The sequence below is a fragment of the Esox lucius genome, chromosome 3 (assembly GCF_011004845.1).
Source record: "Esox lucius isolate fEsoLuc1 chromosome 3, fEsoLuc1.pri, whole genome shotgun sequence".
Taxonomy (NCBI): Eukaryota; Metazoa; Chordata; class Actinopteri; order Esociformes; family Esocidae; genus Esox; species Esox lucius.
This window is the reverse complement of record NC_047571.1, coordinates 6,877,377-6,890,336: the sequence shown is the minus strand read 5'-3', so window position 1 is coordinate 6,890,336 and position 12,960 is coordinate 6,877,377. Positions and strand designations below refer to the sequence as shown.

At 42.9% G+C, this 12,960-nt stretch overlaps 1 protein-coding gene across 15 annotated transcripts in view; it reads left to right on the top strand.

The window, feature by feature from the left end:
- Nucleotides 1-12,960, top strand: part of LOC105017907 (disco-interacting protein 2 homolog C) — a 170,203-nt gene that overhangs the window by 90,074 nt on the left and 67,169 nt on the right. For 8 of the 15 annotated variants that reach the window (XM_020045422.3, XM_020045425.3, XM_020045423.3 and 5 more), the window contains exons 4-6: nt 1,239-1,391; nt 9,637-9,852; nt 11,668-11,844. In XM_020045422.3, coding sequence (XP_019900981.1) covers nt 1,239-1,391; nt 9,637-9,852; nt 11,668-11,844 — 546 coding nt within the window. Of the gene's footprint in view, nt 1-1,238; nt 1,392-8,640; nt 8,847-9,636; nt 9,853-11,667; nt 11,845-12,960 lie in introns of those variants that run through there. The other 7 variants (XM_020045428.3, XM_020045426.3, XM_034290886.1 and 4 more) reach the window with 4 other exon arrangements.

The following is a 12,960-nucleotide window of genomic DNA, read 5'->3' as shown; positions in this document are numbered from 1 at the left end:
TATTCTGTTTTTTTACCACCACGTAGGATTTCTGGGTTTGAGGTAACGAAATGCATACACATTACCACAAGCTCTGTTTTATGTTCTCAGTCTTACTGCTAATAGCATAAAGAACAGCTTAAAGCCTTTCCTGGCCAGTGCTGTTGTTTATCATTCTTATGTCGTTATCGGCTCAACAGCTTGCTTCATTACTGCACTCTGCCACTCTATCGCTTTCTTTCAATGCCTCTCTTACTCTTTCCCCTCTCCCTTTTTCTCCCTCAGTTTTTCTCCCTTTTCGTCTCTCTCTATCAATCAAAAGGGTTATCATTCCCTGGTCTGAATACAAATGATACTGCCTCAAAATCCCAGCTTCAGATTCTGGCCCAGCAGCATTCCATCCTTGTCTAAGTAACACACTTTGTCTGCGGTCCAAATGGCCCCATATTACCCCATATAGACCAAGCTACCCAATGAATGGTGGAGAGAATAGGTTGCCGTTTGGAAAACACAGATCTACAGACTCAGCTTCACACCAGTCCTTGCTGTGCTCCAGTTGGCAACCATCTTTAACTAGAGCCTGTAGTAACCACTACTGCCAAATTCACATTGAAATCCTGCGTTGATTTGGTGCCGTGATACAACACCCAATGTAACACGCCAGCACTTTGGTCTGCAGAGGCTGGACCATGTAAGAGGCTGGATCATGGGGTCGTGTTGAATCATGTCTTCTGTTGTATTTCGCTAGTGCATAGCCTTTCACCCTGTTGTTGATGCTGATAATTTTTGCATCTGCAATGGGCCAGAACGCAATGATCTCACATTAAGCCCCAGATGTCGGAGGACATTATGGGGACATTATTCAGCCCTGGCCATCGAGGGAGCAGACAACAGACTCACCGGCCCCTCTGAAAACAGGATTCATGTTGAATTAATGTATCTCTGACAACTACATAGACTTTGGACGTGTCCCAAACAGAACTCTATTCCCTGTGCTGTGTATAAGATGTCTATGTTTTTATTAAAAGAGCATTATCAGAAAACATAACTTTAGCTGCATTATACTAACGCACATATACTATGCACATATACTACGCACATATACTGCCATTCAAGCTGTACTCATTACAGTGTTTGAGATTAACACCTTGCCATTTGTCCTAATGTAAGTTACACTGACTAATTTGAATGACCTGATATAAACGCTCAGATGGGAGTCTTGTCCTAAAAGTGTGTGTGTGTGTGTGTTTGCGTTGCAGATGTCCACACAGAGGCGGTGCAGGCTGCTTTGGCCAAACACAAGGAGCGCGGTAAGATGGCAGTGCCCATGCCCTCCAAGCGGCGCTCCCTGGTCGTGCAGACTTCCATGGATGCCTACACTCCCCCAGGTGAGCAACATATAGGACACCAAGGTAATTTTATAGCTCCCTGGGACTGGTAGACTCCACTCCGTATGTGTGTAGTGTTTCTGTGGTGTGTGGGCGCCGATAAGGTTCGGGTGAAATTGCCCCTAGCATGTGATTTTTGTGTTGCTTTGGTATTTTCCCCCATCTAATGGTTAAGGTTAGGTTCAAGGGAGAGAAAGCTAATCTTGGATCTCTTGGTAAGGGGAGAACCATCCCCTGTACTGCTGGAAAGGCCCCACCACTGTGCCTTCACTAACACCATGCAGCCATTTCTCACTCCAAATGTGTGTTTGGCGTGATATCTCCTCCTCAGCTGTGTCAACCAGGGAGACCGCAGAAGCATGCATGGCATCACAGCCAGTCACTTAGCTCAGTCAGCCTGGTTTGGAGAAGCCTTGATCCATCACACATCTGATGTCACTATCAGCCAAAGCTCCATTCCACTGTGAAATACAAAAAGTTGTTTTTCTATGTTATTTAAAGGAATTTGTCACTCAGTTTTACGGGGTAAATGAGGTTTAAAGATAATTAGGTTATCGTGTATTGATAATATGTACACATATATAGTCAGGCAGGTATATATTGTACGTCCTAGAAAACAGTGAATGAACACTTAAGTAGAGTCGATGGCACTCTAGAGACAGTTATCGATCAAACGTCAACATCCTGTCAATGAAAGGAGCAGATGTTTGAAGGCTAGAAATAAGCCAGTATTGACATTATGTAACTGATGAGCAGAGGTGTCATTCAGTGTATTTGTAAGCTGTTGCACATATACTGGTTGAAAACAGCTAAATAATGAGCAGCCATTGGGACCTTTTAGGGTAGATATAAATGCCACCTATTTCAGTCACCTCTTTCAAACTTTCAGAAGCTGAACTCCATACTTTAGATGCATCAAAAACAGCACCTTATTAGCACACTGCATTTGATCATGCTCATTGACTTTTGTCAGTAGTGCACTATATATGGAAAAGCTTGCTACAGTATTTGGGATCTGTGGTTATTGTTTATGGCTGTGAGTTTGCACCCAGTGTTGGGCTAGGTGAACTGTCAGTGGAGGAAGCTATTAGCAAACTGTTAGCAACAGTACATTGACCACGAGGTCGAGGAGGGCCCAGCATGTCAGTGGTATGAGTTGTGTTTAAAGTGAGAGTCCATGATGTTCGTCTTCATGTTAACATGTGAGCTGCATATTAACATCATGTTAGCACCACCACACCAATAGTCTACTTCTGTATGGGATTTGTTGATATTCATGCAGCGCCTGATATTAACTCTTACTGATGGATCACTGAGTGTCAGAGTTCTATATTTCTTTGCAATAGAATCTCAGGGGTAAATTATTATTTCTTGTTTATGTTTAAGAATGAGTAGGATGGTTATTTTGTTTGGTTAGCTTTACTGATTATTCATTTTGTTTGGTTTGCTATTCTGGTTATGTTAGTCTGTTTGGTTTGATATACAGGTTATGTTAGTTTGTTTGGTTGGTTATATTGGTTATGTTTGTATGTTTGGTTAGCAATACTGGATATGTTAGTTTGTTTGGTTAGCTGTACTGGATGTGTTAGCATGTTTGGTTGTACCAACAAGTCAAAAGTGAGAGCTAATTTGACCCATTTGCACAGTGGATACAATTAGCTCACTTGGTTTCTTTCACGTATTGTTGCTTCACAGTGGGATTTAAATTGATTTGTGTTTATACACAACATCTGGATTGTCAGTTGAGTAGAAATTGTTTTTTTTATATTAATGAAAGACACTAACGCTAAAATACTGTAGTAGACAAATGTCCCATATATTTTCTGACTTGCAATATTTTTTTTAACAATTCTTCAGGGATCCAGCGTGAGCAAGACAGGTCATTGCAAATGTTGCTTCTGTTTTAAATGAACAAGCGAGAGTAGGAACAAGAGTAATCTGTTACCAGAGTAAAATGAAAGCCATCAGTCCAGTGAGATGTAGGTGGCAAGAGGATTGTGCAACCCTCAAACACAGGACACGGATGACTGACAAAGACAGGTCCTCCGATGGGTAGAGTGAGCCCATTACTACTCACACAAACACGTGATTGTCACCCATTCCCAATTCCCGTTTCCGGATGTTTCTAAATCCGCAGGAAGGCACAGTTCTTGGCTGAGTGAATAGCCCCTTGAGGGTAAATGAACAGTGACAAAGCACTCTGGTCGTCTTCGTGCCTGACTGCCTGGGAGGCTGGGGGCATCCAGGGACAGCTGGCAAACAAACACATCATACCATGCGAGGAAAGCAGCAGTATTCCACTGGTGCAGGCTATCCCTGCACAGCCTTCCAATGCCATGCAAATATTGGATTCTTTCTTCTTTGACTCGAAGTCTGTCTTTGTAATTAATTTGTTTTGTGATTATTATAGTTCTTTTTTTATTTATTTTTTTATGTCTTTGTCTCGGAATGTATCCCATTTCCCTATGTAGTGCCCCTCTTGTAACTACTTGTCTCTGATCTTAAGGAGTACACTAGGGACCCAGGGATTTGGGATGCAACTCAAGTCTGTCTAAGGGTGTCATCTTCGGCATGTTCTGGAGATCAGGGGAAATGAATGAAAGCAAGCAGACTGTGTTTTTGTAATAATGGGGGATGGCATGTGTACAAAACACAATGTTTCAGCTGTGGTAATCATTCTTATGGATGGACAAGATGTGAAACAACTGAATTCAGCCAATGTGTGTATGCACATTAATGCAGTACCACAACCTCTTATCTCAGAAGCCTCAGCCAACAGTGCTTTAAGTTGCCCTTGATGTTAGCCTAAGAACGGCTACAAAGAACTTCAATTGTTGTCCGACATCTGAAAACGATATTAAGATCAGTTTGAATTGGTCACTAATCCATCCAAATGGATTAGTTTCCCAAAATAGGATTACATGTCAGCTCTCACACGCGTTCACACTCCCATACCTGCATTGTGCACACACGCACGCTGATGTCCTTCCACTGACATGCTCTGTTGACGTCATCATTAAATGTGCTGAGAATCCCTATTGGGCTTAGTCTTTTGGGGCTAATCAAAGACTTGCCTGAGGGGTATGTTGTGTGTGTGTGTGTGTGTGTGTGTGTTGTGTGTGAGAGAGAGAACTTGTGAAGTATATTTTGGCGGTTGCCTGGCAGCAGCCTGTATCCATGGTCAACACGTGGAGCTGGCCCCTGCCGGCTTCAGCCTCTGAGCGGATTTTAGTTTAGCACTGCTTGAGCTGAGCCTGTCACTCAGACCCCAGAGAGCCGGATAAAAGTGGTACAACTGGAGCTCACATCCAGCATTGTTTGCACTGTTAGCCCCAAGAGCCAATAGGTTAGTTCTTTAACATGATGTTCAGCACATGCCATTTTGGTCCACTTTGAAAGAGAAATATCGTTCTCATTTCACCAGAGAGAATCAAGCAGCCATACTGACGCATCACGGCTGCATTGACACAGGAGCCCAATTTGTATGTATATTTTTCTATGAATTGGGATGTTTAGCAAATTATGTCATGGGTAAGAAACTTCTGGGAAAAAAAATATCAGAATAGGGCTGTGGAGACGCAACTTAAGTTGAGGTGTTTTGCATCATTTCCTGTTTTTGGCATGGCACAGAGTGTCCAGGACAAAGAGTGCTGTGTGCAGCTGTGCCCATTAAATAGTGTTCTATACACAGCTGGCCAGTCAGATTTCAGGCTGTACCTCAATCAGAACAGGGTTCAATAAACGTTTTAGTCACCTTTCTTTGAAAGTATTTTAATGTAATGTATTTCAAAATACAGTTTGGAAAATGTACTGTCACTTAATTCTTTGTTGGAAGTATTTGAAATAAGTAGTAAAAATGTGTATTTTCTTTGGTATGTGTTTCTGAATATACTTAGTATTTGGTAAAAACAACATACCAACTTAATATGTAGCTGAAGGACTTGTTTATTTTTATTTACAATATGCTACCCGCCATTTATATAAATTATGTCTCATTAAAGGGGACAAAAGGGCATGTTGCTTTTTAAGAACATGGGATTTCAAAGAACTTGTCAAACATTGTAGCAATGAAGTCTAAATATACACCCTCTGGTGCTAAAAAAACTGCTGCAGGGGACACTAGTACACCCTCAGCAGCAAATCTGCTCAGTGTTGGGTACGCGTGACTGAGTGTATTCCAGACTTTAGTGGAAGATATGACAGACATTTCCTTCTCGGCTACATGCAGCTGTGCTTCGTTATTCCATGAAACCCAACTGTCCAATCCGCTTTTGCTGTTGGCAGAGGTTCACTGGGAATTGTTTTGCTGGTGAACTCTGACAGTGACTGCAGTTAGGGCAGCCTTTTATCTGGCTTTAAAGTGTGGATACGAGATCGAAGCGTAATGGTACAACTGGTTCTGTTCAGTCAGGCCCTTGTCAACTGCTTCATTCAGTTTCTTGACCTTTGACCTTCCTCCGTTTTTGCCCGGCAGAGCAAGTGGCTGGGGTTTAGTCATTACTCTGGTACTTGGAATGATGTACCTGCCTGTGACAATGTCTGATCCTCAGCCAGTATTTGTGGCAGCGTCAAATGGGGTTTGGATGTCCACTGTATTACTGGGGACTTGCTTTTCCCATAATACAGTATCAGTCAAAGGTTTGGGGACACCTACTCACTCAAGCGGATTTCTCTACTTTCACTATTTTCCACATTTTGGAATAATACTGAAGACATCAAAACTATGAAATAACACAATTGTGTAGAATCCAAAAAAGTGTTAAATTAATCAAAATTCATTTTTATTTTAGAACCTTCAAAACAGCCACCCTTTGCCTTGAAGATTGGGTTGAAGACTGGGTTGCTCAACGTCTCTTATTTTTATAGCAACTGAAATGTTTTCCATTATTATCAAAAACAATGAGGCTCTTGAGTGTTTTTGGTAGGTTGTTAGTGATGGCAGCTCTGTTTCTTAAAACAAAGACTGACACTGACTGGCCTTAGCATTATATACATCCTCAAATGCCTCACAGCCCAATATGAATAGGTGTGAGCTTAGTACTACACACAACCCTCAGTTCATGATATGGCATCCCAGTCAATGACACAGACAAATATTTAGGGATTACGATAAAAAAGTGTAACATTACCAGTTAAACCCTAAATGTTTAAAAGCATATGAAAAGAGTCCAGAAAATCTAAACATACAATGAAGCTGTAATCACCAGTTATGTCCTCATTCTACAGGTATAATAGCTGGATTTTACTATGGATAGAACTTCAAAAGACCTGACTGGTTCACTAACGATGCGGGGAAATACTGCTCCTTTGTTTGGGTGCATGTACATAGACAATGAGTTTTTCTATTATTTAGAAGGGTTGTGGGTTGTTGACTGAATTATTTTCCTGATGTTGTAATTTTTTTGCTATCCATTTTGCTCTGGCTCTCATATACACTCCATTATCTTTCTCCATATAGATATTATCCAGTTTGAATAGTAATATAACAATTACATTTTGCTTCTTCGGACATAAGTTCTTGGTTGCTACACTTCTGTTATTTTTAAACTCTTTTATTTAGGTTATTGAAAATTCCTGAAATTTTACATCAGAGACTAGGGTGTCTAATGAGACGGTAATCAGTTGATGATTTGGTGGATTCATTTGGTTTAAACCTTGACTACTGTCAGTTTTCTGGATTCTTGATCCTCCACACATAGACTGTGTGAGTTACAAAAGTTCAACATATTCTTGTTATAATAATAATCTGATTATCTTGAGGGACACTGTTGATAGCTTTAAGGAATACCATCTGATGATTTCTTTGTATTTCTATTTTCCCAATGAGGTGAACAGTATCCTCAATGAAATTTCAGGTAGGAGAGTGATTGTATCTCTTTTTTTTTTTGGTCAGCTTTTTCCTATAACCAGTTAATGACATTCATTTCGCAATGCTCGACTCTAGTAGTTTTGACCTTCACATTAGTGAGAGCAGCAGTATTCTTCAAGGTCAGCTTTCTTCTTTTGGGAGAACACCAAAGTTACTGATGTGTACCTTTCAACTCCTGTGTGTGTTAATGAGATAGCAACAAGCACCCTTTGACAGCGCAAAACGTTAAATCGAAAAGTACAAAATCAGTGTTGATTGCTTCATTCGTAATCAACCTCTGGCGTCATTTATTTTTAAGAAGGACATTATCATGGTATATTTTGGGAAGCACATTTTCACACTTTATATGGTATGGTGGCTACAGTAGATGTATCATTCTTGGGTCTCACTCTTGAAGAGATTGTGTTGTTAGTAGTTGCTTTCAGCAGAATTTGTTTAAGGAAATCTTTGTTGATATTTTTTGTTTTATAATCTGAATATTGGATATCTAATCTGTTGCTTACTTTAAAAACTACTTTTACCTAGCATTTTCTATTAACATGCCATCATGCTCAGCAGATCCTGTGTGGATGCTACACTGCAAACAAGATGAGATGAACATCTACAAACCTTGGAAAAACAGTAGCACAGTCTCTTTACTTTCATACAATTGGTTTTTCTCAACAATTTTGTACCATGAGAATGAAGTAGGGCTGCCCCCTGTTCTATACTCAAGTTGATAGGCTGTGCAATTTGAAACAATATGGTTATCATGCTAATTATGAGGGAAATCTATTTAAAACAAACACATCCTAAAGCTGTTTGTTTGTGATCTTGATCATTCATCGCAAAAAGCTTCACACACATCCCATATAAAGCTATAGACTATCAGACAGACAGAGCACCTCTAAACATCTGCCCATGTGGAGTAAAGGGCTTATACCTCTAAACATCTGCTCATGTGGCGTAAAGAGCGTACACCTCTAAACATTTGCTCATGTGGCGCATCTCAAGACCTGTGAGCTCAAACAGTGTCAGATGTTCCTGGTAATGACTGGTCTGGTCTACCTGTTAATGCCAAGGAAGGGTTAGCAAACCAAGAACCTTTACTAAGCAGTTGACCTTTAGAAATGTTGTGGTTGCTTTTTTTCCACCATAAGCAGAGATTAAACAATTAATTTTATTAAGAAACATGTAGATGTCAACAAGAGCATTAATTATATATATTTTCAAGGAAATAGTAAGTCTGTCACTATGTCTGCAGCAATGGGTAATCATATTGTGGCAACAACTGGATCGACTTCAATTTACTCATTTTATAAGAAGCTTCAAATATAATAACAAACCTCTGTGCCGCGTGAATTTTCTATTTTGTTTTATGTAGTTTTTTGATTAATGAAAATGTTTATAAATTTGTATTGGATTACAAATAGCATGTCTCAATTGATCATCATTCTAAACTGCGTCCTAAGTTTCAGAAAACGTTACAGTGACACTGTTTGGAGTCCAAATCTGTGGGAAAGGCCCAACCATTCTTATGTATGAGTTATTTTGGTGACCGGTCCCAAGATCAACAGTGACATAAAGAGAAGTGGCTAACCCAACATGAGACTTCATTTTATGACCTTGAAGTAGGTTTCCAGACATGTCATTTGAATTGACTCTGTGTAATGTTTATCCAGACTTTCAAAGAGCATCTTTCCAAAAATCCTATTTTTTTTCACTGACATTGGCCAAGAGATTGGTAACTCTTCAGTTGACGAGGATCAGTAGGGCTGTATATTTCACAGATGGCTGTCAAGTCTCAGAGGTGGCACTCTTTGACAAAATAACATAATTCTTTGTAGACATGTGAACTTAAATGTTTTTGATACATAACATGAATTGAAGTAATTCGTACTAGTTACAGGTGTCTGTAGAATGGTGGGGGATCTACTGTGGGCTGACCATCAGCCATGCTTCTGTCTCAGGGGAAGCTGTTCCAAGGCACTAGAAATGTTTTCCTTTAAATAGTCTGTCCATGACAGATGAAGCATGTTGTAGTGTGGTAGCAGTTTGGATCACAGATGCCATGAGCTTCTGTCCAGGAAGGATTCTCAGGCAGGCAGGAGTCAGGCACTGCGTAATTGATTGATTAACCATTTACATATACATTATGGTGGTCTGGTGGTTTAAGCTGCTGCTTCCACTGCATCATAGGTTTAAATCCAACCAACTGCTCTTTCATTAATAATGCTGCCCATTAGTTCTTTACCGTAATGTAAAAAGTCTATGTAAAAAAAGCTAATTTAAAGACGTAACATTTAAGAAGGATTCCATCATTCAAACCACTTCCTGAATCGGCCCCACTCACGGTGCGCCTGTTTAGGTGTCCATGTGTCTAACTCTCTTCCCCCTTTCCGCTGTCCTCCATCACCCCAGACACGTCTTCGGGTTCGGACGGCGAGGGCTCCATGCAGGGCGAGGGCACGCCCACCTCCAGCCAGGGAAGCATCAACATGGAGAACTGGATCAGTCGGGCAATCCACGGTTCCACCTCGTCCTCCACCACCTCGTCCTCCTCCACCCAGAGCGGAGGGAGCGGGGCGGCAGGCCGGCTTGCAGACGTTATGGGCCAGACGCATCTGGGGAAGTCAGGTAAAACCCGCCCAAACGCTCTCAACTCTGTCTCTGTGGGTTTCCATTACTGAACTCTCTCCTAGGTTTTCTCTAACAGCTCTCCCAGGGTGTGTGTGTGTGTGTGTGTGTGTGTGCATGCATGCGGGTGCTGTCTAGCACGTGTGTGTATGTACCCTGCGGACGCCAGCATCACACATCCTGCTGTACCCTCATCCTTCCCTTCAGTAAGGCATGCAGCCACGACGCTGAACTCAAAGCAAGCCTGCGACACATCAATTGGGACAATATTCACTTCTTTGCATGCAACCCCGGGCCCTTTTTCCGTCTCTAGTTGAAATCTTCTTAGTTTTAATGTTTGGGTCAGTCAGGACATTTCAGTGTGTGTGACTTACACAGGACGGATTCGTGGATGTATCCAAAATGACTTATCAGAAACTATGATTCTACTTGGTTTTATAGTTCTGCTAGTGGTAGAATCGAAAATCTACGTTGAGATACATACTGTAAATATGTGATGGCTGGTGAGCATATGACCTTGTGATATGTGGTGAGTAAATCCTATAAATGCACTTCCAGATGAACAGTTCCAGCAGATGCGTCTTGTTTGGAGCGGAGTGGGGTCCCCCCCATGGAGGTGGCTGGCTGTAGTCTATCCTTGGCCATCTGTATGACACACCAAGTCAACCTCATTGCTGTGCTCGCATAATAACTGACAACGGATTGACACAAATACTACAAATAACAGCACTCAGGGCAGGCATGCAGAAAACCTTAGACCATGAGGTGCTGCTCTGCACGGTCCACTGTTGTTTAAGCTGTTCCTGTAGCTGGTTGCTCTTCACGCTTCTGACATTGTTTGAATGTTTTCTGAGACACCACAGAGACAACAGAACTCCCACACACCCCCACCAGCCTTAAAAGAGGGGATGCAGGTGCTGCGGGCCTCCGACACAGCTAGAAACCGACTGCTGATTGGCCTCTTCTGCTCAGCGAAGAGAGACCAAAGTCCTCCAGGCGCGATGCTTATCCTGTGTTGTTTGGGCCAGTTCTGCTGTCATTATCCCTGTTACATGGCGCTTTGAGGCGGCGCTAAATGCAATGGTGTGACACCGTGACGTGGTGGACTTGAGTTGAATAGGGAAATGAGAAGTGTGTCAAACTCGTTAAGTATAGACAACGTATAATGGCCCGCTTTCAGCTCGGACGTTTCATGACAGCTATCGCGTTTCTCAACGATATGGGTAACTCTCAATGGTCCTCAGTGATTTTCATAGGTGGTTCCGTGACAATTATGCAGCATTCTGTTGTCACAACATTGCATGGTGTGTGTATATTCCTCACAAACCGGCTGGAGCTCAGTCCTGGGTATTTCAGAAGATATCTGTGTGTGTGTCTGTGTGTGAGAGAAGGTTGCGGCTCTGTTTTCCTCTTTGCTGTAGTTGTAGTTCAAAACAAAGCAGTTCCCCTGTGTGTCCGTGTGTGCGGGGGTGGGTGGGGGGCTGAGGGAATAGCCTTTCAATCCCGCCTTCCTTTCACCAGTCAGGCTGGTTCTGTCTGCCCGTGAAGATAAGTTGCTTTTCTCCATGCCCAGCTTTGTCTACATCCCAAGTGGCACCCTATTCCCTATCCAGTGCACTCTTTTTATCCAGGGCACTATGATGGGGGCAGGGTGTCATGTCTTTCCCTGCGTCCACATTGCTGATGCTTGTTTTTGCTGAGAGGTCCTGCAGAGTGGCTTTCCCTTCATCCGTCCATTTGGTTTGGCCCTGTGTGCTTGCCGTAGTCTGGGTTTAAGGTGTCTGGTTTCCCCCCCCTCCTCCTCCTCACATGCAGGGCCAATTGCTCACCTCTCTCTGAAGAGGAAGACTAGGAAGGCCCCCCCCAGCCATCCGGTCCCAGTCACGGTAGAGAACGGGAACTCAGGTCCCGGCGCCGCAGTCCGGTGGTCCTGTGAGTTCGGATCGGGCGGACCGGAGCTCGTCTGGCGGCCGCCCCCCCAGGAGCAGCAGGGTCAGTATTGGAGCCATCCCAGAGTGCCCAGGCGCCAGGCAACCCGACCCCGCCTTCGCTCCCCGTCTCGTTCAAGCCCCCATTCGCTTTGTGATAATCAAGTGTGGCGTTCATTGGCAAAGTGGTGTCTCTCTCAGCTATTCCCTCAGCTTCAGTTGGAGATGTGATGCTAGCTAACCAACAGCTTTGGCTGACGAGGGCCGGGCTCACAGAGCGTGTGAATGAACCTTGGTAAACGAGAGCCGAGACGTTGACGTAAAACATGCACTTATTTGCTTGGCAGGATTGTCGGTGACAACGTTTCTCATCTCTGACCCATGTTATGTGGAGGTGGTGCTTGCTGCTCAGTGTTTGTGCTGTCTGCTTTGTCTGCATTTTGTCGTCCCCCTGGATATAGACCCTTATATGGGGTTGCTGACACACTTTAAATCTGAACTTCAGGCAGGTGCCAGTGTTTTATGTGAAGTGTCTTAGGGTGGTCCTGTAGTCTCAGCTGCTGCTTCCAGTGCTCATGCAGTGCTTTAGAATAAGATTAAGTCCAGAACCTTCTCACCTACTTTCCTGTCCATATAGCATAGAACCCCCAGAAAATAGACCTTTAAAAAGTATAAGTGTTGAACACTTTGAAGGAAACCCATTAATTATTCCAGCAATCACAGTTCTACAGGGGGGAGGGGAGGGGGTTAATTAGTGAAATGACTTGTCCTTCAGATTTTATCTTATGACTTGAAAAAATAAGTCGAAGGAGATAGATGTTCTGAAAACAAAATCCATACCCTGAGTCAACCATTATGCTGACATTTTGGAACACCGGAGCTGCCATTCGGAGCTTTCTGGAAGGGTTCCCATTCCTAATGTAATCAAGTTTAGCCACCTGTGGTTGCGTTCAGGGACCACTCTGTTGCTGCAACGTTGTCGGTCTGGTGACCTGTTGGGGCTGCATTTGTGTGTCCCTCTGCATTCCCCTGCTGTCACTGAACCTAGTTGTACCTCGTTAGTATTCCTCTATGGGTGTTGTAGTTGTGGAAATGGGATTCATTATCTAGCAGGCTTGGTTAGTCGTGTCGCAGATAGTCTTCATAGGTTATACTAAGGTTTGCCAAAGCCCAAATGCAA